General features: G+C 41.2%; 1 protein-coding gene across 1 annotated transcript in view; it reads left to right on the top strand.

Annotated features, from left to right (window-relative positions):
- ATP8B4 (ATPase phospholipid transporting 8B4 (putative)) overlaps nt 1–25,837 on the top strand; it is a 156,769-nt gene that overhangs the window by 113,445 nt on the left and 17,487 nt on the right. Inside the window, exons 17-23 of the mRNA XM_050966621.1 lie at nt 3,527–3,642; nt 5,889–6,053; nt 7,327–7,438; nt 8,659–8,764; nt 16,076–16,223; nt 17,995–18,178; nt 23,884–24,107. Of these exons, the coding sequence (XP_050822578.1) occupies nt 3,527–3,642; nt 5,889–6,053; nt 7,327–7,438; nt 8,659–8,764; nt 16,076–16,223; nt 17,995–18,178; nt 23,884–24,107 (1,055 nt within the window). The remainder of the gene's footprint in view (nt 1–3,526; nt 3,643–5,888; nt 6,054–7,326; nt 7,439–8,658; nt 8,765–16,075; nt 16,224–17,994; nt 18,179–23,883; nt 24,108–25,837) is intronic.

Here is a 25,837-nt window from a genome sequence, read left to right as displayed (position 1 = left end):
CTAAGCATTTTTTACTGGTTAGTAACTTTATGTGGTGCAAATGACAACAGTAAGTAGGTGTTGCACATACTTTAAAAATGTATAAAACTCAAGCTGATTCTGTATCCACCATAATATATTTATAAAATGCCTGGTTTTTAATGGCTCAAGGTGCTCACAAGTGTATTCTGGCATAAATCTGGTTCTTTTCTGAGGCAGAAAACCATCACCAACAATTGATCAGTCCCCCTCTGGAACCCTTCCAGCTCTCATTAATACAGCTGTGCATGCTCTCAGAAGCTATGCCCTGAGATTACACAGTATTCTCTTCCTGAGTACCCTTCATAATACTATTTGCTATCTGGCATTTTCCTCAAGTGTTCTGTGCTGTAAAGTGATGTTCATGTTATGGTACTTCATTCCAATAGAAACAAACTGAGATGGTGCAGAAGGAATTGTCTCACCTGTGTCATTAGAAAAGAAAAAGACAAATACCCGTACTTGTGAAAGGAATTAAGGGAATCCTCATAAATGAGTTGGATAATGGAATTGAGCGTGCACTTATAAAGTTTGTGGACAATATCAAGCTGGGAGAGGTTGCAAATGGTTTGGAGGACAGAGTTCTAATTCAAAATCATCTTGACAAACTGGAGAAATGGTCTGATATAAATAGGATGAAATTCAATAGGGACAAATGCAAAGTACTGCACTTGGTAAGGACTAATCAATTACATGAATACAAAATGGGAAATGACAGCCAAGGAAGGAGTACTGCAGAAAAGAATCTAAAGGTTATAGTGGATCACAGACGAAATATGAGTCAACATTATAATACTACTGGGGGAAAAAATGTTAACATCATTCTGGGATGTACTATCAAGAGTGTTGTAAGCAAGACATGAGAAATAATTCTTCTGCTGTACTCAGCAAAGGTAAGGCTGATAAGGAGTATTGTGTCCAGTTCTGTGCTCAACACTTCAGGAAAGATGTGGCCAAATTGGAGGAAGTCCAGAGGAGAGCAAAAAATTGTTTCCGGATCTAGAAAACATGATATAGGAGGAAAGATTGAAAAAGTGGGTTTGTGTAATCTGGAGAAGAGAAGACTCAGGGAAGATGTGATAACAGTCTTCAAGTTGTCGCAGCCCTAAGGTCTTTATTCCAACATGGTGTCTGTATGGCCAATTGTCGGTCATCCAAAGGTCACACTGGTACTGTGTGCAACACCGTGGTGCGGTGTGCAACATTAGAGTGCCGTGTGCATTTTCCCACTCTTTTTCCTGGTCACCTAGGGGTCAGGCTGGTGCTGTGTGCAGTCTCCTGCTCTTCTGCCTGGTAACCCAGGGGTCAGGTTAGTGCTGTGTGCATAACACCAGCGTGCCGTGGACAAAGGGATCCAATCTGACCAATCGTAGTTCAGGTCAAACGGTCAGATTAGGGTTGTGTGCAAAACCATGCTAGTGTGCTGGGTGCAGCTTCTAGCAGCTTCTAGTGTGCCGTGTGCAAATTCTATCTACATAGGGGGCAACAGCTCGGAACCTGGAGGGCGTAGGAGCTAGGGACCAATCAGATCCTGACAAGTGTAAAAGGGCCTTTGAATAAAACCATGCCTCATGCCGAGATCTGCAGGAGTATCCACATACTGACTGAAGGACCTGAGCAACCCTTCGGCCAGGGGTCTCCTCCGGATATAACCGGCTCGGGACGTGTCGTTTTATTGCTTTTTCAACGTTATCTTCTACGGATTCGGTATGCTTCTGGTGTCTGCTCTGCTGGTCAGCTGCATCTGGAATATGGTACTTGCTTTCTAATCTTTCTTTCTGTGCTTTGCTTAGCCTCTTCTCTTTTCCCCCTCTCTTATTTGGTACAGAATTGCATATATTGTTATCTGATGTAAAGTTGTGTATATATGGTATGTAAAAACTGAGTTTTTGTAATAACTGCTATTGAAGTTAATTGGTGTATTTAATAGTAGTATTTGGTTAGTGTGCACACAGTTTATTTTATTTGGTTATTCGTTTACCTTTTTTAAAGAGCAGATAATTTTGAATTATTTGGTTCCTTGTTGATGAATGTAAATAGATTGCTTCAGGTTGTGTGAAGATTTCTTGTTCCAATAGTACTGTTAGTTGGTAAAAGTGCTCCTCCCCAGCCCAAGTTGTGATTTTTCTCCCTGTTAATAAACGGCCACGCGATGTTTTGAAGTTTACATTTGTCTGATTTTAATTTTCCTCTCTCGATTAAAAAATTCACCGAACCTGCATTAGGGATGGACACAAGTATGTAAAAGATTGTTATAAAGAAGAGGGTGAGGAATTGTTCTCTTTAACCACTGAGGACAGGACAAGAAATAATGGGCTTAAATTGCAGGAAGGGAGATTTAGGTAAGACATTAGGAAAAACTGCCTAACTGTAAAGGTAATTAAACACTGGAACAAATTGCCTAGGGAGATTGTGGAATCTCTATAATTGGAGGTTTTTAAGAAGAAGTTAGACAAACACCGTTACAGGAATGGTCTAGATCAGTGTTTCCCAAACTTGGGACGTCGCTTATTTAGAGAAAGCCCCTGGCAGGCCGGGCCGGTTTGTTTACCTGCCGCGTCCGCAGGTCTGGCCGATTGCGGCTCCCACTGGCCTCGGTTCGCTGCTCCAGGCCAATGAGAGTTGCTAGAAGTGGCGGCCAGTATGTTTCTCGACCCCTGCCACTTCCAGCAGCTCCCATTGTCCTGGAGCAGCGAACCGCAGCCAGTGGGAGCCGCAATCGGCCGGACATGCGGACGCGGCAGGTAAACAAACCAGCCCGGCCATCCAGAGGCTTTCCCTACGCAAGCAGCATCCCAAGTTTGGGAAAAACTGGTCTAGATAATATTTAGCCCTGCCTCAGTGCAGGGGACTGGACTAGATATCCTACTGAAGTCCCTTCCAGTCCTTCCTCTCTATGATTCTATGGAGACTTTTTGGGAGAAGGAATGTGTATAGTAACTACAGATAGGCAGAGAATGTCAGAATTTGGATTTAGATGTATATTAGTTAGACTAAAGTTCAAGGTTTGGATTTGAGATTTAATTAGGGGTAAGGTTCAGAGTCAGATTTGATGGTAGCAAAATCTTGCAAATGTCTTTTATGATATACTAGCTCCAAATGTTGGAGTTTTGCAAGTCCAGCTGCTGTTGTGAGACTTTGGGCCACAGCTGATGCAGAAACAGAAAAATCTAATTCACAAGCAACACTGATGGAGAGGTTTCAGATCCAGGGACTTGTACCTGTCCCATCCCTCTGAAATTCAAAGGGGTTCAGATTTGAGAGGTTCCAGTTTTTGCCCTATCTCTAGCTGAAAAATTTATCAATATGTGTTATGTTCATTTTTAAAGTGTACGTAAGCTGTACCTAACTGGGTGATGGGATTGTTTTCTGTGTGCTGACTGCTGTACTTTTATTGATATGTACAGAACACATCTAACTAGACCTGGTAGGTCAAATAAACATTTGAAGAAAATGAAAGAAAAGCAGTGATTTCAGTCTTAATTTCTACTTCTCTTTTCTTTTTCAGTTCAAACCCCAGATGGGCAGATAAAACTTTATTGCAAGGGAGCAGATACTGTTTTATTTGAGAGGCTTCATCCCTCCAATGAAGAATTAATGTATTTGACATCAGATCATCTTGAGGTATGTGCACTGATTCAGAAAAGCGCTTAAACACACACTTACCATTAAGCATGCGTGTAGGGCCTTAAGTTTAGAGTTAAACATGTGCTTAAGTACTTTCCTAAATATAGATGCTTTTCTTAATCAATACCTTAATAGGCCTTCTGCTCTGAAATGAGCCAGAATTTCTTAAACTTCAGCCTCACCTTGGCTGACCAAAGAGCTAAATTCAGTTAAATGACAGAGCTTTTTTGGGTCACTGTTAACTCCTGAAACAGCTGATATATTTACAATGTTTGTAAGGTATCATTATAAGTCCTTAGAGTCCCTTGTGAAAAGCCAGTGGGAATCTGTGGATGTGGATACAAAGTATCCAGTTTGGTAATATGGTGTTAAAGAAAATAGATCTCTTCTATTCAGTTTGAGGGTCTAACCTAATGTGAACTTTAAAGGAAACTCTATAAAGCCCTCATTTCCTTCATTTATTTTTTTAGAATTCATGTTCTTTGTAAGTGTCCACATTTAATACAAACCATTCCATGAGTCTTTAAAAAAAATACTCCTTTGACATTAAGTATACAGTATGATGGTTTAGCAATATTGGTTACAAACATAACTATTGTTTTCGTCTCTGTAATAGAGCTTTCTTGGCTTTCTTTTAATGTTTTCCAGAAGGCCAACATGTTTTTTATGAAAGCAAGGCTGGAATCGTACACATCTGATCTTTGCAGTTGCTCAAATGCAAAGACCTTGAATTTTTCATACTTGCCTAGTAAAGTTAAGGGAATACGTACTTATATATTGATGTATTATGTTTTTTTTAACATCAGTCTAATTTCCCCTTTCCATTATATTAATTTAATTCCAAAGCCTCATTGTTTTTTCAAGCCATTACATTCTGAGTTTTATAATCCCTGTTTATATATTAATTGTAATAGCTGTATAATAGAAGAGGGAATGTTCAAATATTCATTGAAGATGAAAAAAATGTTGTTAGTGAAGCATTGTAAACCATCTGATTTGTTGAGATGAGCTGCAGAGTCAAAGACAATTCCTGAAATGTTTTTGGTTTTTAACAGTAAAATTGCTCATGATAGTTGTTTGACTTTGAAAAAAGTCAGTCATTGAAATTCTAAGATATAAAGGGGGGAATATATTTTGGATAATAAAGGTATCTAATATGCAGTGCAATCTGTAAGAATGTGTACATTTTGAATAACATCACGTATGCAATTACTTTTATATTAAAGAAATAACGGGTTGTCTGTGGGATTCTGCATGAGCACAGGAGTCTGCACCAGGCAATCCTAATGCAGGATCAGAATCTATATTAATTAGCATGAGCTACCAACATATCAGATTATGTTAGTTTTCACCACTTTTAAGTGTTGGGGTGTCTGCTTTAGATCTGTTTCTCTCTATGATTAGGTTGAAGGGCCTAACCTGTTAACGTGTGTATACATATCTGTGTGTGTTGACCAGTGGTTTCAAATTTGGATGCTGATTATCAGAGATGTGGTGCAGCCACAGCTCCCATTCACTCTAAAGCCTTTATTGTTAGCATAACAGATAGGTTGCACCTTAGGCCATGATACCATGTCATAGAACTATTGTGATTCACATACTTCTTGAGACATTTCTACTCCTATTATCTGGTCCAGCTTCTTACAGTTCTTCCACTGATACCATCCTAGGTAGATGGGTATTATGCTTTTAAGATGATGGATTAGTGATAATGTTCACAATGAACTTATTATTTGTTGTTTATACGTGGTAGCACCAAAAGTATACTAAGTATTTTAGTTAATTGTACTAAAGAGAGTAGTCTGGGTACGTTAGCTGCCTTTCAAGGTTAAAACTTTCATCTGTTTAACACCTAGGTACCAATTCACATTCAGCTCTGTCTGACTGCAACATTTCACTTATTAACATTGATCGATTTTTTAGATTCTTGTTAGAATATTTGTGTTTATATAGAAGTTGCCACAAATCATTCAAGTTATTTTTTTAAAGAACAAAATCTAGCTATAAGGAGAAAATGTGCCCACAACCTTACCTCGAAGTAAAAGAAACCTGAGGAGTTTAAATCCCCCAGAAACAAGGTTTATGAGAATTTAATTTCAGTGGTATCTTACAGTACCCTTGCTTATTGACTCCATAATCAAGAAAGATGTTAACAGAGTGGGAAATTAATATAATCTGGTTATGACTAATTTAGTTCATATTGTTCTGATAGATACTGCTTATCTTTTGTTTTTATGTGACAGGAGTTTGCTGGAGAAGGCCTTCGGACCTTAGCCCTTGCATACAAAAGCTTGACTGAAGAGCACTTTAAAGAGTGGTTTAAAATACTTCAGGAGGAAAACACTTCACTTGATAGCAGGAATGAACATCTTGCTGCAGCATATGAAGAGATTGAAAAAGACATGATGGTATATTCTGAGAGACGTACCACAGGAAAAGCATATTTGCAAAGTATTGCTGTGTTATAGATTGATACTTTTATATGCTCTTATGTTCCTGATGGTGTGCTACAAGCAAGACTGCTATAGTCTTTATATATGTTCACATTCAGTCAATGCCCCTCTTTGTTTAGAAGGATGCTAATGAATGTCTAGGCCAGTTGTGGTTTGGCTTTAAGATATTCAAGGCAACCATTGAGGGAATTCTTCCCCATGATTAACTGACTCGTTTTAAATACAAATTAACCTGATTTTTTTTTTAATTTAAGAAAGCAGCCATTTTCTTTCCCCTAAAACTCTCATCAAGTCACATGCAAGTTCCATTTCAGAAAAGACCATCCATGCTGCTTTGTAATCAGAAAGCCGACTTTCAGTATGTAATATATACAATTAAAATAGAATTTTTTAAAACTTACTCTTGCCTTTACTCTATAAGTGATGGTGATTCCCTTCCTCTGACCACTCAGATAGCTCTTCCTCTCCCATGCCTGCTCTTTCCAATTCCTCTCTCTGTAAAGGCCAAAACCTACTCTTGGATGTGCACTTACAACTCCCATTGTAGTCAATGTGAGTTGACTATATGTATCTGAGGGCCATATTTGGCCCTGCTTCTGAACCCCCAGCTGAGTTTTCCCAATTCCTTTGAAATTCTGCACTCTTTGTTGCCTTGACTGAATATTGATATTTCAACTTCTGGTCTCTGCAGATTATGTTAAAGAGGCAACACGTAAACTACAATTCACATTATGTCCCATTGTGACATATACCCATGCCTTCAGTTTCATCCTTGTTTTTTCCCCATAAGGATGCCTTTGGCTGAGACTGATATGGAGATACAGTCATATTAAAAGAGCTGACACAGAAACTACAACCTAGAAAATAATGATTCTAGATCTGCTGCTGCCATCCTGTTGGACAAGAAAAGGGCTTGAGGCACCCCCAAAACCAGGGGATCCCCAGCCAAGATTGCCATGAAATTATGTGTTATGTAGTTCTTGATGCAAATTAGACTGTAGACTGCCTTTGAGACTTGGGGAAATTTGCATTGCTCTCAGTGGAAGCTGTGAATGTAGATCAAGGGTAGTATATTGTATTAATGTTTGACTCGACTTGATATTATCTATGTGTAGATGTTTAAAACTATGTAGTTTATCCTGTTTATATTTCCCAGATCTCTTAGTTTAACTAAGTGAATTTGCAGTGTTTGTAAAAAGTCACTTAAATGTTCTGCTTCCTTACAAAGTTACTAGGTGCTACTGCTGTAGAAGACAAGTTACAAGAAGGAGTTACAGAAACAATTGACAGTTTATCACTAGCTAACATTAAGATCTGGGTTCTAACAGGAGACAAGCAAGGTAATTCATTAATACTGTGTAATTTTGGGAGTAAGTGGGTAGGGTGGGGTGATAGAAAACCCTAAATGCAGTGAGATTTCTACAGTTCCCTTGCATGGAGTGCAGGGAGCACATTTCCATGAACATTATTATTATTTAACATTTATAAATTATTAATAAAGCGCAGCTCTGAGGGGTTTGATGCACATTAAGGCAGAGCAATGAGGGTAACATTGAGTTGTGCATGAGCATGCGAGGAGGACAGCAGAGGTGTGACTGTTGAATCTTGTGGTGAACACCCTACACCCTGGCAGAGGAGAGCATCGCCAGCAAGGTATACTATAGCTGATGGCTTTGGAGGCAGGATTCTCTCCACATGACCTTAGTATTTGTTTGGGCAGTGGGCAGGATCCTGGATGGGGGTCATGTATGGAACAATGAATACAAATAGTGTCTTGTAAAACCATCTAAAAGGTTCTACCAATTGTTTTGGTATTTGTGGATTGAGGTTCAGCAGCACAGTATGCATAATATTTTCAGTTAATATCACAGCATGATTTTGGGTCCTAAATTCTTTGGATATGGCACTCGCCACAGGTGCACAGTGGAGAGAAAAAAGCTCTCAAATGGCACATGCGTACTTGAGCATTTGAATCTCAAAAACAACTCTACAAAAATATAGTTAAATAGCATTTACAGTTTTTTTCTAATGATGACCCTATAAGGGTTTAATCTCTCCTTTTTTTCCTAGTGCACAAGGGTGACTGTCTATGGGTTACTCCTCATATAGAAGGCAGTGTGATATAGCAGATAGGGCACTGTATTAGGAGTTAGGATACTTGGGTTCTAATCCCTGCTTTTTTCCACTGATCATCCATTTGACCTTGGGCAAGTGTTGGGTTTTTTTGTGCCTCAATTTCCCTTCCCACTTTGTCTGGCTGGTCTATTTAGAAACTCCTTCGCTTTTTTGGTATGTGTTTGAACAGTGTCCAGAACAATAGGGCTTTGATCTCAGTTGGACTCTGAGTACTACTTCACTATAAATAATAACCATAAAATATAGCTCAGAGGAAGGTTCATTTTTAGTAATACATTTATATCAAACCCAGTAATTATGTTAGAGAATTACTCTCATTATGATAGTACTGTACTTTCAATATGCTCTGTTGACATTACAAAGTAAATAAGTAATGATTTTAACTACAACCATCCTAAGCAAAACTGACATTATTGTCTCTCAGAAACTGCCATGAACATTGGTTATTCCTGCCATATGCTCACTGACACCATGAATGAGATTTTCATAGTGACTGGTCACACGGTAATGGAAGTGCGTGAAGAACTCAGGTAAAAAAACATTTAAAATATATTATCTTATTTTCTTCCTTGCACACAAAATACTCCAGTTGTCAGGAGGTAGCCGTGTTAGTCTGTATCCACAAAAAGAATAAGGAGTCCGGTGGCACCTTAAAGACTAACGGATTTATCCCAAATGAATCCGTTAGTCTTTAAGGTGCCACCGGACTCCTTGTTGTTACTCCAATTAGACTCTCTCTCCCTATCATACTACAAACCTTTCCTTAAGATTCCATCTGTTAAAGTTCTGTCAGCTGGCATAAAAGTGTGTCATCTTGCTTGTCTGAAGGCAACAAACCAGCGACTTGAGGCCACTGCTCCAGACTGCAAACTAGAATACTGGTTGGCTCCCACTCTGCATGGGTGATAGGATCATTGCATATGCATAGTCATGAGTTCTGTAGTCGTGACCAGGGCCGGCGCTACCATTTAGGTGACCTATACAATGGCCTAGGGCGCCAGAATTTTGGGGAGGTGCTGTTTTGCTGAGGGGGCGGCATGCAGGTCCAGTGGACCTACTGCTGTCATGCCGGCAGATGGTCCGCTGCTGGAAAGGCTCCGGTGGAGCTGCCGCAGTCATTTCGGTGGACGGTGTGCTGGTCTAAAGGCTCCGGTGGACCTACCGCAGTCATGCCTGCAACAGGTCCACCGGAGCCAATAGGCCAGCGGACCGCCTGCCGGCATGACTGCGGCAGCTCCACCAGAGCCTTTCCAGCAGCGGACTGTCCGCCAGCATGACTGTGGTAGGTCCACCAGAGCCACGGGGGGAGGCGAAATGGCCATCCACCTAGGGCGTCAGAAACCCTGGCACCGCTCCTGGTCATGTCTCACTCCCACTGCTGCCTTCCATGTCACTTTATGCTTAAGTGTGGAGAGGTTAGAACAAACGCCATTATCACTTCATCTGGCAGAAGAAATGTCAGCAGTTTCTAATTTGGAGAATAATTACTATTAGAAATAGTGCTGACATGGGCATAGATCTCAACCTCTGTTTCTTTCTCTCTCACTCATAGACTCATAGACTCATAGACTCTAGGACTGGAAGGGACCTCGAGAGGTCATCGAGTCCAGTCCCCTGCCCTCATGGCAGGACCAAATACTGTCTAGACCATCCCTAATAGACATTTATCTAACCTACTCTTAAATATCTCCAGAGATGGAGATTCCACAACTTCCCTAGGCAATCTATTCCAGTGTTTAACTACCCTGACAGTTAGGAACTTTTTCCTAATGTCCAACCTAAATCTCCCTTGCTGCAGTTTAAGCCCATTGCTTCTTGTTCTATCATTGGAGGCTAAGGTGAACAAGTTTTCTCCCTCCTCCTGATGACACCCTTTTAGATACCTGAAAACTGCTATCATGTCCCCTCTCAGTCTTCTCTTTTCCAAACTAAACAAACCCAATTCCTTCAGCCTTCCTTCATAGGTCATGTTCTCAAGACCTTTAATCATTCTTGTTGCTCTTCTCTGGACCCTCTCCAATTTCTCCACATCTTTCTTGAAATGGGGTGCCCAGAACTGGACACAATACTCCAGTTGAGGCCTAACCAGCGCAGAGTAAAGCGGAAGAATGACTTCTCATGTCTTGTTTACAACACACCTGTTAATGCATCCCAGAATCATGTTTCCTTTTTTTGCAACAGTATCACACTGTTGACTCATATTAAGCTTGTGGTCTACTATGACCCCTAGATCTCTTTCTGCCATACTCCTTCCTAGACAGTCTCTTCCCATTCTGTATGTGTGAAACTGATTGTTCCTTCCTAGGTGGAGCACTTTGCATTTATCTTTATTGAACTTCATCCTGTTTACCTCAGACCATTTCTCCAATTTGTCCAGATCATTTTGAATTTTGACCCTGTCCTCCAAAGCAGTTGCAATCCCTCCCAGTTTGGTATCGTCCGCAAACTTAATAAGCGTACTTTCTATGCCAACATCTAAATCGTTGATGAAGATATTGAACAGAACCGGTCCCAAAACAGACCCCTGCGGAACCCCACTTGTTATACCTTTCCAGCAGGATTGGGAGCCATTAACAACTACTCTCTGAGTACGGTTATCCAGCCAGTTATGCACCCACCTTATAGTAGCCCCATCTAAATTGTACTTTCCTAGTTTATCTATAAGAATATCATGCGAGACTGTATCAAATGCCTTACTAAAGTCTAGGTATATCACATCCACCGCTTCTCCCTTATCCACAAGGCTCGTTATCCTATCAAAGAACGCTATCAGATTAGTTTGACACGATTTGTTCTTTACAAATCCATGCTGGCTATTCCCTATCACCTTACCACCTTCCAAGTGTTTGCAGATGATTTCTTTGACTACCTGCTCCATTATCTTCCCTGGCACAGAAGTTAAACTAACTGGTCCGTAGTTTCCTGGGTTGTTTTTATTTCCCTTTTTATAGATGGGCACTATATTTGCCCCCTTCCAGTCTTCTGGAATCTCCCCCGTCTCCTATGATTTCCCAAAGATAATAGCTAGAGGCTCAGATACCTCTTCTATTAACTCCTTGAGTATTCTAGGATGCATTTCATCAGGCCCTGGTGACTTGCAGGCATCTAACTTTTCTAAGTGATTTTTTACTTGCTCTTTCCTTATTTTCTCTTCTAAACCTACCCTCTTCCCGTAAGCATTCACTATACTAGACATTCCTTCAGACTTCTCAGTGAAGACTGAAACAAAGAAGTCATTAAGCATCTCTGCCATTTCCAAGTCTCCCGTTACTGTTTCCCCCTCCTCATTGAGCAGTGGGCCTACCCTGTCCTCAGTCTTCCTCTTGCTTCTAATGTATTGATAAAAAGTCTCCTTGTTTCCCTTTATTCCCATAGCTAGTTTGAGTTCATTTTGTGCCTTTGCTTTTCTAATCTTGCCTCTGCATTCCTGTGTTATTTGCCTATATTCATCCTTCGTGATCTGACCTAGTTTCCATTTTTTATATGACGCCTTTTTATTTTGTAGGTCACGCAAGATCTCAAGGGTAAGCCAAGGTGGTCTTTTGCCACATTTTCTATCTTTCCTAACCATCGGAATAACTTGCTTTTGGGCCCTTAATAGTGTCCCTTTGAAAAGCTGCCAACTTTCCTCAGTTGTTTTTCCCCTCAGTCTTAATTCCCATGGGACCTTACCTATCAGCTCTCTGAGCTTACCAAAACCCGCCTTCCTGAAATCCATTGTCTCTATTCTGCTGTACTCCCTTCTACCCTTCCTTAGAATTGCAAATTCTATGATTTCATGATCACTTTCACCCAAGCTTCCTTCTGCTTTCAAATTCTCAACAAGTTCCTCCCTATTTGTTAAAATCAAGTCTAGAACAGCTTCCCCCCTAGTAGCTTTTTCAACTTTCTGAAATAAAAAGTTGTCTGCAATGCAGTCCAGGAACTTATTGGATAGTCTGTGCCCCGCGGTGTTATTTTCCCAACATATGTCTGGATAGTTGAAGTCCCCCGTCACCACCAAATCTTGGGCTTTGGATGATTTTGTTAGTTGTTTGAAAAAAGCCTCATCCACCTCTTCCACCTGATTAGGTGGCCTGTAGTAGACTCCCAGCACGACATCACCTGTGTTTTTTACCCCTTTTAGCCTAACCCACACACGTTTATCTCCTCTCTCAGTGTGGTAGCTGGGACTTCTGAATGATACACATAGCTGGCATTATGATTTTTATTGTTGGAAATTTATGTAAATTTCCTTCCTTGGAATAGAATAAATTATTACCACTCACAGCACAGTTGGGAAATACACAGACAGTATGCCAACATAATACCATCCTGACCCTTTCAGTTCTTACTCTTCTGCAGGAGGAGAGCCTTTCCTTTTCTTTTTTCTTTTTTTTAATACAGAAACAAGTTGCACATGTATTTAAGTATTGGTCAGTAGCACTGGAAGCATGCCATGGTATCAAACTTTCTACAGTGTTTTATTATAATTTCACTAGAATATGGAAAATGCATTACAGGCAGCAGCATCCTTCCACCTTTTCCAGACAGCGTACTGAATAGATGTGTTTAAAGATCTGTAGGCCATGCCTTTCTCTCCCTTCTACTTTTCCTCAGTGAAGTTTAGAGTTTTGTTCCTTCTCAGTCCTATTTGTATCTCTTTTGCATTTCTATGTATTTTTTTTCTACTTGCACTAGAGCCAAACATAGCAATTTCTAATTTTTTCTGTAATTACCATGGACATAAAATTCTTGCCTATTTTGGGTATCAGACAAACAAGGCATCAGTTTACCTAATTATCCCTTGGTATTTTAGCACCAGCCAAGTGGTTTGGGCATTTCAGTCCCAGCCTATTCCTATAACTAATATATCTTCAATCTGAATAATGGGAAACTACATAATACAACTGTTTAAGTAAACAAACACTTTTTTTTTTAGCCTTTTGTGATTTGTGTATTTTGGTTAAGCATTATACTTTATATATGGCCTTTATTCAATGAAAATGAGTTATATTAACATGGGTTCTATTTTTTCATAAACTATTTATGTAGGAATTAATTTGGGTATGAATTGTCGAGCTTGGCGCAGGGGTCGGGGGTGAAAATCACTCATAGAGCATTAGGCCAGGGTTCAAGCAAGAAAGCAGTGTGGGAACCAAATATGGACATGGTGAAACAGAGTAAATGATTCTTCCTTTTAAAAAAAATCTTGGAAACATGGAAGATAGGCAGAAATGAGGTACAAATGTGTACCATGGTTTGCATAGTCAAAAGATTGTCAAAGAGTTGGGTGATGTAGTTGCATTGTGCAATGTAAATAACTATATATCCATATGTGATTCCAGTTATCAAATGGTGTAGAAGAAAAGCTTTAGTTGGCAAAAGGCAATGCTGCCCTTGGATATGTGAACCGATATGAATTCCACCACATGTCTGACTGAGGGCATCACTGAATACAAGTAAATCCTGGCTTGCATTTTACCCCTTTGGGAATAGGCTACTGATGAAGGAAAGCAGAAATTGAGTCAGTAGTACAGACTGGGAAAGGACTTAATTAAACAGGAAACCCACAAATACTCATATTTGTTTCTGGGAAAGACATCTAGAAAGTCTGCATGCACAGTATATTGTGTCACTGAAGCTAAAATATATGTTTAGAGAATGGAGAGAATTATCTATATAAACTTTCTAATAGAACAAGTGGCCGTTGCCTCCAACTTTTAACTCTTAGTGTAGATAGTGGGTATTTCCTGATTTGATGTTCTGAAACAAACTGTCTGATTCTCCCAAGCCAAAGGAACTTAAGAGTTTTAAAATTTCTCCCTCCACTGAAGTTTTTCATACTGAATTTATGATATTGCAGTCATTTCCATGGCTATATATGGTGATTTTGTAAACACTGTGGTTTGATTTCAGTGTGGGATCCAATAGAAGATGATGCTTAGATCAAAGTTAGTAAGACACATCTTCAGTAAGACAGAAAATGGGTAACAAAATACATTATTTAATATGTATATTTTCTGAATTCAAGTTTGTGGCAGTATGCAAGTTTTTCTTCCCCCCTCAGACTTTTTATTAGTGGCTTCTTTAGTACCAGTTCCTCTTCTCTCACAACATGCTTAATTATCTATTGTTTCTTTCTGGTGTCATCTTTTATTTCCCATGTAAAGCATCTTGACTTTACCCTTATTGTGATTTTGGGGTGGAATGCACTGGTTGTTTCTGTGCCATTTCCAGATCAACCACATAGGTGGCCTTCAAAGAACAGAGACAACACTCTTTCCCAGGAGACCAACTGCATCACTGCTGTGGTACTCCTGGTCTCCATTGCATAGTAGACATGTTGTTCTGGAATTAGGCATATAGCACCATGATATCCTGCAAATACAGACTAGATATGGGTATTTTAAGTAAAAGTATGCTATCTTTTACTGCAGACGTAAATAAATAAGAAATCCTGGACTCTGGTGAGCAGCATATTTATTTTGGTATTTTATACAGAAGCTGCCCCTTGTTTAGAAAACAACTTATTCACTGAACCAATAATTGAAATTTTTTTCAAAAAATGAACATAGGTGTCATGTGTCATAGTAAACATTGTGATATGATCGGAACTTCTTAAAAGTTTAAGGGTCTGTTCAGACCAGATTCTTGTAGAGCAACTGTGTATTATTTTTCTAAATTTAAAAGACAAGTGAATATTAAAAATAAAATAAAATTGAAAAATATTCAAAGCTAAATAAGCAGCAAAGAGTCCTGTGGCACTTTATAGACTAACAGAGGTATTGGAGCATGAGCTTTCATGGGTGAATACCCACTTAGTCAGATGCAAACGTTAGGCCCATCTAGGCAACTTTCACTGGATGATAAGGCTTTAGGGAAGACAGACACATGTATCAACTGTTTGTTGTTTTAAAATCCTTTTTCTCTCAATGTTTTCTTCCTTCTCTTAAAATAAGCAGTATTTAAGAAGGCTGTTTTGTCCCTGAATACCAGTGGCCACAAACTCCTGAAGAGATCAGCTGGTGTCAAATCCAGTCAGATCTGAGGCAGGGCCGGTTCCAGGGTTTTTGCTGCCCCAGGCAGCAAAAAAAGAGCCACGATCGCTATCTGCGGCACCACTTAAAATCTTTATACCAAATTAGTGATAAATCACTCCGGTCAAACTCAGATCAAGATTGCTATTTAAGTTCTAAGTTATTTAAAAGCAGCAAAGAGTCCTTTGGCATCTTATAAACTAACAGATGTATTGGAGCATGAGCTTTCGTGGGTGAATACCCATTTCGTCGGATGCATGTCTAAGTTATTTAAAAACACTCAGGAATATTGTCTTACCTTCATACCTACACCACCTACTTCCTTAGATTTTAAACACGCTACAGCAGTGGTTCTCAGACTAGGGCCGCCGCTTGTTCAGGGAAAGCCCCTGACAGGCGGGCAGGTTTGTTTACCTGCTGCGTCCGCAGGTTTGGCTGATCGCAGCTCCCAGTGGCTGCAGTTCGCTGCTCCAAGCCAATGGGAGCTGCAGGAAGCGGCATGGTCCAAGGGATGTACTGACCGCCACTTCCCACAGCCCCCATTGGCCTGGAGCAGCGAACTGTGGCCTCTGGGAGCTGTGATCGGCCAAACCTGTGGACGCGGCAGGTAAACCGGCCTGGCCCTCCAGAGGCTTTCCCTGAACAAGCGGCGGCTCTAGTTTGAGAACCACTGCACTGCAGTATCTTCATCACGTAAAAGAAATATCCTTCTTGCCTACTGAAAGTTGCTCTTATCTAGTATTAATTACAGCAGAACTGAAATTAGCTCTAAATCATTGTCTGATTAAAATTAATAATAACATATTCCTTTTTTCTTTTAAGGAAAGCGAAAGAACATTTGTTTGGACAAAGCAAAGACCTTTCCAATGGTCATGTATTTTGTGAAAAAATGCAAGAATCAAAGCAGGGCTCAGTCTTGGAAGAAACTGTCACTGGTGATTATGCATTAGTCATAAATGGACATAGTCTGGTAAGTCAGTTTTTTCAGGTTTTGTCCTTTCCTTCCCATCCCAAATAATGTCTGTTTTGTTTTCTAGTGAGGGATTTCTCTCCAAACTCTAAAACTGTTTCATAAGAAAGCTAAAAACAAAGGCTGACATAATTGCAAGAAACAATTAAAAATTACGTCTTAACTTTTGGATGTGTATGGAAGAAAAATCAAATGAGTAAGTCTATACAGCTTTTTTTAATAACTGCCACAGTGGAGAAGGCCTCATAGTAAGAACTAGTTCACATTATCTTATCCCTTCTTAACTAGACATAGACCACTGCTATTATTGTTTAAGGACTTGTGTGAGGGGAATATCACAAATCAATGCCAATTAATTAAGTGAATGCAATTAGGCAGATGTAATGCTGTTATTTTTTCCTGATGTTTGTTGTTTGAGAGCACAACCTGACCTTAAAATAATTACTGCACCAAAGATACCTCCAGTGGGTTTTCTAAATATCAGCATCTTACAGGGATGCCAAAACAATTTGCTTTGATTAGGAAATCTGGTTCTTGTCATAATAGAATAAACTTACATTACTTTAATGTAGTTCAGGTTCAAAATGTTGAACAAGTTCAAAATGATCTTCTGACTCTCTAACTTAAGAGAGTTAAAAGCGCAGGCTTCACTTTTGAGAAATTAGCTGCTAGCTAATAAGACACTAGCTCGGTTGTGAAAATGTCCAGCAAGCACCATCACTGGGATTAAGTGGCACCCTAATTGAAAGCCTCATCAGAGAGTCAAAGGAATGGGAAGAGCAATGGCTATTTTCTGGTTTTGGCAGAGTTTAAAATTAGAATTGGGAAAGAAGATAAAATTTCTAGTTACCCTTGTTGTTTGGAGATATCTAAAAGGCAACCAGCTCATGCCTCAGTCCTTTCCCCTGAGCCTTTTCAAAGATCTAGAAAAGCACTATCTTTTCCCTATTCCTTGGGGCATCCCCCCCCACACCCACCTGCCCCCAGTCTTCATAATATCTAAACCAGTGACCTGAAGTTTTTCCTCTCCCATGATTTTGAAGAGATCCCTGTCCTTTTCTTGCCTGGGGCTTTCAAAAGGTTTTCTCTCCCTCCTACAGTTTGATGAAAAAATTGTCACACAGTAAATGAAACCGCACAATATGTGTCAAAATGGGAACATTTTATGCATTTTTCCAGTGACCCTGCTCACATGCCACATACAGTTGGACTAGCTATATGTCAATCCAAAGGAGAGAGGCAGACCACAGAGTTTGGTCAGACTTTATTTAATGATAGTTGCCAGCATTTTACTGTGTCTGAATTATGAAGAGGCTCCGTGGGTGCTGAACTACAAAGATACATTGAGTATCTGCAACTAAACGCTTGCAGCAGAGCTGATGATTCACTAGATTAGGCCATTTTAAATTCTCATAAAGTTAGCTGGAAAGTCAAGTGCTGGACTGAAATAACTGTAATTATCCAATTTTAGGTTATTTCTTCCCTCTTTGTTAATATTGTATTGAACATGTAATTAAATCAAGTATATTACAACAAAATGTCGCTTCGCTCGCGTTGTGTGTTAGGATTATATGCATACACTGATGAGACTGATTTATTGTATTTACTGGAGATGTGTCGTATCTTCCACTAAAGGCTTCAGCTGTTTAAAAAAACTTGTGAAATTATTTTATTTATTATATGCAAATAATTCTCATTTCCTACCCATCACATCGTCTGTTGATTATAGTTACGGAACCAGCACTCTGATAGGGAATACTTTGTATTGCAGGCTCATGCACTTGAGGCTGATCTAGAGAATGAATTTGTGGAAGTTGCCTGCATGTGTCAAACTGTGATTTGTTGCCGAGTGACCCCCTGTCAAAAAGCACAAGTGGTAGAGCTGGTTAAGAAGCACAGGAAGGCAGTCACCTTGGCCATTGGAGATGGAGCCAATGATATTAGCATGATCAAAAGTAAGAGGAAATTGTGTCATAATATTCAGTTAAAAGCATAAATAGAAATGTCAATAACGTGCTGTTTGCCTATCAATGAATTCATATTTCTTCTTCGAGTGGTGTCCCTGTGGGTGCTCCACTCTATGTGTCGGTGCGTCCCTGTGCCAGAGATCGGAGATTTCTCACAGCAGTACTCAGTCGGGGGAAGGGCGCGCACAGGAGTCATCTCAGGCAGTTGTTGGCACCTCCTGTGGCGCAGCACCCCTGACTGTCCCCTCAGTTCCTTCTCAACCATCCTCGGATGTAGACGGAGCTCCACGGCGGTGCTTTCTTTGATACTTTCTGAAAGAAAAAAAAAAGTTACATAGGAACTTCTTATTAGTCTATGCTTAGTTACATTGTTTAGTTAGTCTTAGTCTATACATAGTTACATAATTTCGATAGTTCCTCTTAGAGGTTTTTCTTCAAAAAAAAAAAAAGAAGAAAGAAGACTTTTTCTCTGCTTAACTCTCCCTTTCGGAACAGTTTCTACAGTTTACCATTACAATTAACTCCCACCCTTATCTCTCCAGAGGCAGGAGAGGCTTAACTGCCATCATGCCAGGCTCAACAGGATTTTAAAAGTGTGACTCCTGCCGTGAACCAATCCCAGTCTCTGACAGACACACATCCTGCATTCACTGTCTGGGAGAAACTCATATCTCCCAAGTCTGGATCTGTAAAAGCAGCAAAGAATCCTGTGGCACCTTATAGACTAACAGACGTTTTGGAGCATGAGCTTTCGTGGGTGAATACCCACTTCCTTCCTCATGCATCTGAGGAAGTGGGCATTCACCCACGAAAGCTCATGCTCCAAAACGTCTGTTAGTCTATAAGGTGCCACAGGATTCATATCTCCCAGAAATGCTTAAACTGCACCAACTGAACAACAAGGGCAAGAAGTGACAGGGGTCTCTTCTTGAAAATGTTTCTGCTGGAGAAATCCCTCCAACCTCCACAAGAGACGTCCTCTGGGGAGTCTCATAAACCAAGATCCCTGAGCTCTGATAAGGCTCCAACTTCCAAAACTCAGGAAGTGAGCCTTGACTTCTCCAGCAAGGGTGTCTCAGAAAAAGAGAGCTTCCCCAGCGAGGTCTTTACCATCAGTGCTCCACTCATCCAGAGTGAGCACTTGTGAGGCACCGGACTCCTCCGACTCTGTCCCTCAGCGGACCCCTGCTGAGCCCCAGCGTGCAGCACCAGAGTTGAGACATCAAGTCTCCTCCATGGCACTGACTACCCTGGTGCAGAGCGTGGCACAGGCAGCAGTGCTGCAATCAATGTTGCCACCACTGGCACTGACCCAAGACTTGATGCCAGCTAATAAGCTAAACCCAGCACCAGTCAGCACTCCCAACGGTCGACCGCAACCCCAAGGTGGGACCAGTGCAACTCCTGCATACTGAGGATATAGCAGTTTCTTCAGCATCGCAATCACCAGGGCCAGCTCCAGGCACCAACGAACCAAGCAGGTGCTTGGGGCGGCCAATGGAAAGGGGGGGTGGCACATCTGGGTCTTCGGCGGCAATTTGGCTGTGGGTCCCTCACTCCTTCTCCTCCTCTTTGAGCTGCCACCGAACTGCTGCCGAAGAGGGAGAGGTGGGCGAAGGACCCGCCGCTGAATTGCTGCAGAAGAATAAAGCAGCGCGATCGAGCTGCCGCCGAAGTGCCACCGATCGGCTTTTTTTTTTTTCCGCTTCACCACTTGGGGCGGCAAAAATGCTGGAGTCGGCCCTGACAGTCACCTCTGCTCGTCACTGAACACTCCCCAAGCTACATAGCATGGTACATCCTTCATCTCCTGCACTCTCCATACATAGTGGCGAGGAAGCAGGCATGCAGGACAACCACTTGGCCCACATACCAGAATCCGTATTCTGGTCCCCCTTCCCCAGCAACAAGATGTTCCAGAATACGCCTATCATTACCACACAGAGAAACCTCTGACCCCAAGACAGAGATAGAAGAGGAAGAGATACTATCACAGACAGACCTGGATGATTCACCACCTGCCCCACACTCATCTTCCACAACCAGACGAAGCGGTGACGCTGTCTACCCCAATGGCACCAGATGACAGTTCCAAGTACTCTTCAAAAGAGTAGCAAACAGCCAAGAAATTGCCTTACGTGAGGTGCAGGAGAAGCAACATAATCCTACAACCGGCATCATCGACCAAGATTGCCCTCCCCATGGATGAGGCTATAATGGATCCTGTGGAGGTAATATGGCAAACACCAGCATTGACACCACCCACTAACAAAAGAGCTGACAGAAAATACTTTGTTCCAGCCAAAGGCATGGAATTTTTGTTTTCACACCCTCAAGCCTGCTTTCTGTTAGTAGAGGCTGCTAATCAGTGCAGTAAACAGTCTCATTTCCACTCCTCACTGCAGGATAAAGAACACAAGAGACAGGACCTCTTTGGGTGGAAAGTTTACTCATCAGCCACCCTTCTGCCCAGAGTTGCCAAATTACGACTACTCTAACTGTAGTGAAATGCAAGAGCTCGTGGAGGACCTCCCCGAGCATAAACGTCCTCAACTCAACGCCATTATCAACTTCTTCTTATAAGCATTTGATAAATAACATACTGCTGAATCCACCTTAATTGGGATACCCAAGTGGCTCACCTTTCATTCTGATTAAGGAGAATTTCTGACTAATGAGGTGGTGCACTTTTTGCTTGTATCTGAAATAGTTCTCAGATTGCTTTGTTTTGCTCACATTTAACTTGCTGGTTCTCTGAAGAAATAAATATGTTATAGTCTGTCACTTACAAAAGAAACAACACCACACAGAACAAGAAGTTATTTTTACTCAGATTAAGCTAAAATTGAACTACCAAATTCAGGACCTTCCAGCATCCTAGCAGTCCTATACTTTTTCCATCCTTAAAGGGGTTAATTTTCATCAGTGTATCAAAGAACCTAAAGAGAGATTGTTAAAACACTTCTGCTTTATTATAAAAATAATTGGAGATATACCTATCTCCTAGAACTGGAAGGGACCTTGAAAGGTCGTTGAGTCCAGCCCCCTGCCTTCACTAGCAGCAGGACCAAGTACTGATTTTTGCCCCAGATGGCCCTCTCAAGGATTGAACTTACAATCTTGGGTTTAGCAGGCCAATGCTCAAACCACTGAGCTATCCTTCTCCCCTCACAAACAAGCACTGGCAGAGGCCAAGGATTTTTGAAAGGTGTCAAAGCACCATCAGCCTCTGAACATTACAAAGACATAGTATCCCTATTTGAGTACCACTGCTCACAGGGCCAGCTCTAGGCACCAACAAAACAAGCAGGTGCTTGGGGTGGCACATTTCCAGGAGGCGTCATTTTGACCATCCTTTTTTTTTTTTAAACTCACTTCCTTCCCTCTCACAACCCTACAGAAGTGGAGCCATGGATCAGCTGAGGATCCAGCATGGGAGCCGAGAACCCACGGGACCCTTAGTTCATTGCCTAGCTCCCTGCCTATAGAGCAGCCCTGGAGCAGGGAAAGAACTACATTTCCCAGCAATCCCTTGGCAGCTATCAACAGGAAAGGGAGGGGAGGGCGTTAGGTAGCTGAGCCATGCTGCGAGTCGAAAGTGGTGGCACTGTGAATGGGAATAAGTGTGCCCAAGGAGTAGAAGGCTTTGCCCCAGATGTTCCCTTCAGAAGACTTCCCCAGACTGCATTAGGGATACTGGTGTGACCTCATCTTGCTGCCCACAAAGGAGGAATTGGGTGGACTAAATGAACAGTGCCCCTCTCTATCTGAAGCCTAGCAAGGGAGGTACGTGTATCCCACTAGAATTTAAAATGAAAAGTAAGGGAGAGGAGGCTCTGCTCGGGGACTTCAGCAGCTTTAGATACAGTACCAGGCACGTAGGAGGATTTCCACTTCTGAGCCATGGAAGCAGAAATTGACTTTTCCTTTCCAGATTTAGCTAATATTCAGAAAGGGAATCTGGCACCTGCCTTCCAGATTTGAACACCCTCAAAATTCAGGAGTGCTCAAGCTCAATTTGGGCAGCTGTTACTTCATTTCTCCCAAATCAGATATACTGATCCACTGTAATTTGTTGTAGAAAAAATAGGATAAGAAATGAAGAAGCAAGAAATGCTTCCCAGTGGTTTTTAGGACTGGAATTGCTATTTTCAACAGCCATTGCCCTTTTTGTTTGTTTAAAAGGAAGACAGTGATATTGCATTGGCAAATTCCCCATAGAAACAAAGAGTGGAATAAAAGAATAATAAAGGCACCTCAACTTTCCTCATTTATGGAGGACAGTCTTATAATATGCATCCAGATATCCTCCAATCACACAAGAAAATTGTTCCACTTTACTGCAGTTCTGTAACCATATGGGAACCAATGCTGTCTGTGTTCTGTGCACATCCAAAATTCCTGCTGAATGACCCACCCTAGTAGTGAGTTACCAGAGACCCAGGGCTGGGACAGCAGGAGGGTGCAGGTTGCGTGGGGGAGCCCAGGGCTGGGGTGGCAGGGGAGTGCAGGGGGGAGCCCAGGGCTGAGGTCGGGGGCAGCCAAACATTTTTTTTGCTTGGGGCAGCAAAAAACCTAGAGCTGGCCCTGACTACTCATATGTTGGCATCCCAATTAAGTAGAATTCCTTGGTAGTGTAACTTGGCTATCCTGGCAAGTATCCCAACTGAATTGTGTGCTGATTAAGTGGAGGGTGCAGTACAGCCATGAAGAAATATCTTGTATTTTACAATATTTGCATAGCAGAATACAGTTCACAAGTACAGCATTAGTAACTAATGTAAATTCTTTTACTGTAGTATCAGTTACTTGGAAGATGTTTTGTATATTAAAATATGCTACTGTGCAAGCAGGTTGTACAGTAAATATATTGTCTTTGTAATTCATTGATGGGCAGCCCTTAAAATAAAATAGTAAGATGCCTTACGTTGCTAGTAATGTACTGTGTTGGTTGCTTACAATATCTCATCTGCTTGCTGACTGTCACTCAATCCTACCACTGTATAGAACCCTACATTCCAATGGCATTTCTTCAAGCAGATGAATGGTGGGGTTGGGCCCCACCTTATATTCAGAAAAAATATGGCCCATTAGACTGAAATTGAATGGTTTGAGGCCAGTCTGGGTATAGGGGTGGTGAACAGTTACTGGACTACTGCCAAATCTCAATCTTGAGTTGGGTTTTTAAAAACTAAATTTTATTTATTTAAAAAGTTTACCACGTTAGCTTCAATAACAACAGGGCCCTCCTCCAATTCACCTATTTTGGCAAAGAATAGGCAAAATAAACATTTTTTCTTCCAGAGAGAAGGAAGGAAGAGGGGTTGAAAGAGGAAGAGACAGTTATGGGAGCTTTAAAAATAATCATAACAAAAATTATTTTATGTTAAAGAGGTGGCTAATGCTTCCCAAGATGCTGAGGGTGAGAGGCAAGAGTGCATGATTCAGTATAATAGTAATGATAATGTTAACTTAGTGGGTGTTCCCAGTTGATCTGATAACTTCTCTGCTTTCTACCTCATGGTTTCAGTAGCCCAGGATACTGTTATTAGATGGTAAGGCAGGGATCACCTTAAAACTGACATCTACTTCTGTCTCACTAAACAAAATGCTTGCTGTGATAGTTTAGCAAATGAATGCATCTTTTTCAAATACTTAGTAGAGACACATTTCTGCTTCTTTTTTACTTACAGGTGCACACATAGGCATTGGCATCAGTGGTGAAGAAGGAATGCAAGCAGTCTTGGCCAGCGATTACTCCTTTGCCCAGTTCAGATACCTTAAGCGGCTCCTGTTTGTTCATGGCAGGTGGTCCTATTTCAGAATGTGCAAGTTCTTGTGTTATTTCTTCTACAAAAACTTTTCCTTCACTCTGGTGCATTTCTGGTTTGGCTTCTTCTGTGGCTTCTCAGCTCAGGTGAGTTTTTGGGAGTTAAGCTGATAAACCAACAGAACAATGTTGTGAATGTTTAATGTACCCAGCTGTGAAAAGGGGTGTTCTTTTAATTATTGGTTCATTAGAAGTCAGAAAATTGAACTGAACAATCCAAATGTTTGAGTGAAAATCATTTGGAAGTTAATTAAAATCATATTAGTCTTTATTTTCTTTTTAAAAAATTAATCTGATTGAAATTATTATACTTAATGATTTCCTTCATTTCCTCCAAATTGTTTATAGACATTTCATGATTTCATTTGTTAGGCCAGGCTGCTTTATGCTTAAAGGAAAAAAGAGAACCATATGTCCTAATCCAGTAAATAGTTTCTTTAGGGCTGAATCCTGAGGCTTGATTGTGTCGTTGTCAGGAGTGCTTAAATCTATAAATTCTGCAGGTCACATAAGTAGGCTTCATGCCAAGCCAACTGATCCTGACTAAGGTCTAGCCAAAGTGTAAGGTAAAATAAAGGTGTCTTGCAAGCTGCTTGGGACATGGGGAATTCCTTGTGTCCTTCAGCAAATCCTGCTTTTCCGATTTCCTTACATTTGACTTGCAGAAGTTACTGAAAGCCCCAGGCCTTCAATAAACACCAACCAGCTGCTGTCAGTGAAGGAGACCAGGAGCAGAGTCCCTGTATTTATTTGTTTATTTTAATTATATTCTTGGGCAATTAGGAGAGGTGATTGTTTCTCACCTTCAAGTTGAAGTGGGGGACATGGATCTTCAGTCCAGTGGGCCCTGAATCTGATGTGTCCTGGCTGATCATTTCAGATTTGTTAGATAGCAATAGTGAATTAGACAAGTGAGGCCCCTTTAAGTTTCTCCAGCTTCCTTTCTGTCATCAGGAAGAACCAGCCCTTTCCCAGACTCCCTTGTCCAGAGGTAGGGAGGCACTACATATACACAGTATCCTCCAGATGAAAAATGTCATCTGTACTAGTCAATGTTCAGTTCTGAATAAGAAAAAAACCAAACCCTTTACTCGTTTGAATTTGAATGCATAGTCACATATTTATTGAATGCTTGTTTGTATATACGACAATTTACTTAACATCCTGGGGATTTTGATCTGGGTCTCTCTCTGTTGGGAAAGAGTAAAGGGTAATAACTGGGGCTACACTGTGAATCTGTATTTTGGAGGTACCGCATTATAGTGAGATGTTGCTGGAAGTATAGCAAGAGGCTCTCTGAAAATCTTTCACCTCAGTTGGAGATACATGCGACATTCCATGGGTTAATACTCTTCCTCCACTGCCATCCCGTGAAGAAGTGCATACCCTCCTGCTCAAATCCATCAGTCCTTACACTCCCGTTCCTCTTGACACACTGTACTTCCCCCTAGCATCTCCAAAAGCCTTTACTAGGTAGCTCTCCATAGCAGACAGCTATGCCTCACAGAAACAGTGTTTGTGTCAACAGATCATTTTGTGACCTTTGGCTTATTGGGTGATTATTCAGATGGGCAGTGAGACCTCCTCTGTTGGTTCACTGGTGGGTCAATTGAGAAATTAGTGAGTAACCGTTTGGTTATTGAGCTGGGCAAGCCTTCTAGCAGGCAAAGAGAGTGGCATTGGGGAAGTGGGTGATATCAGGAAACGGGTGTACTCAGGAACAGTACTGGCTCTTGAAACTCAATACTGGGGCCAGGGAGAGACATGTGCTGCAGCAGCAGTGCCATTATCTGTAGATGCATGCAGTGGCAACCTGG

Source organism: Gopherus flavomarginatus, chromosome 9 (assembly GCF_025201925.1).
Source record: "Gopherus flavomarginatus isolate rGopFla2 chromosome 9, rGopFla2.mat.asm, whole genome shotgun sequence".
NCBI lineage: Eukaryota > Metazoa > Chordata > Testudines > Testudinidae > Gopherus > Gopherus flavomarginatus.
The sequence above is the reverse complement of the archived record's forward strand: the minus strand, read 5'-3'. Positions and strand labels throughout refer to the sequence as shown.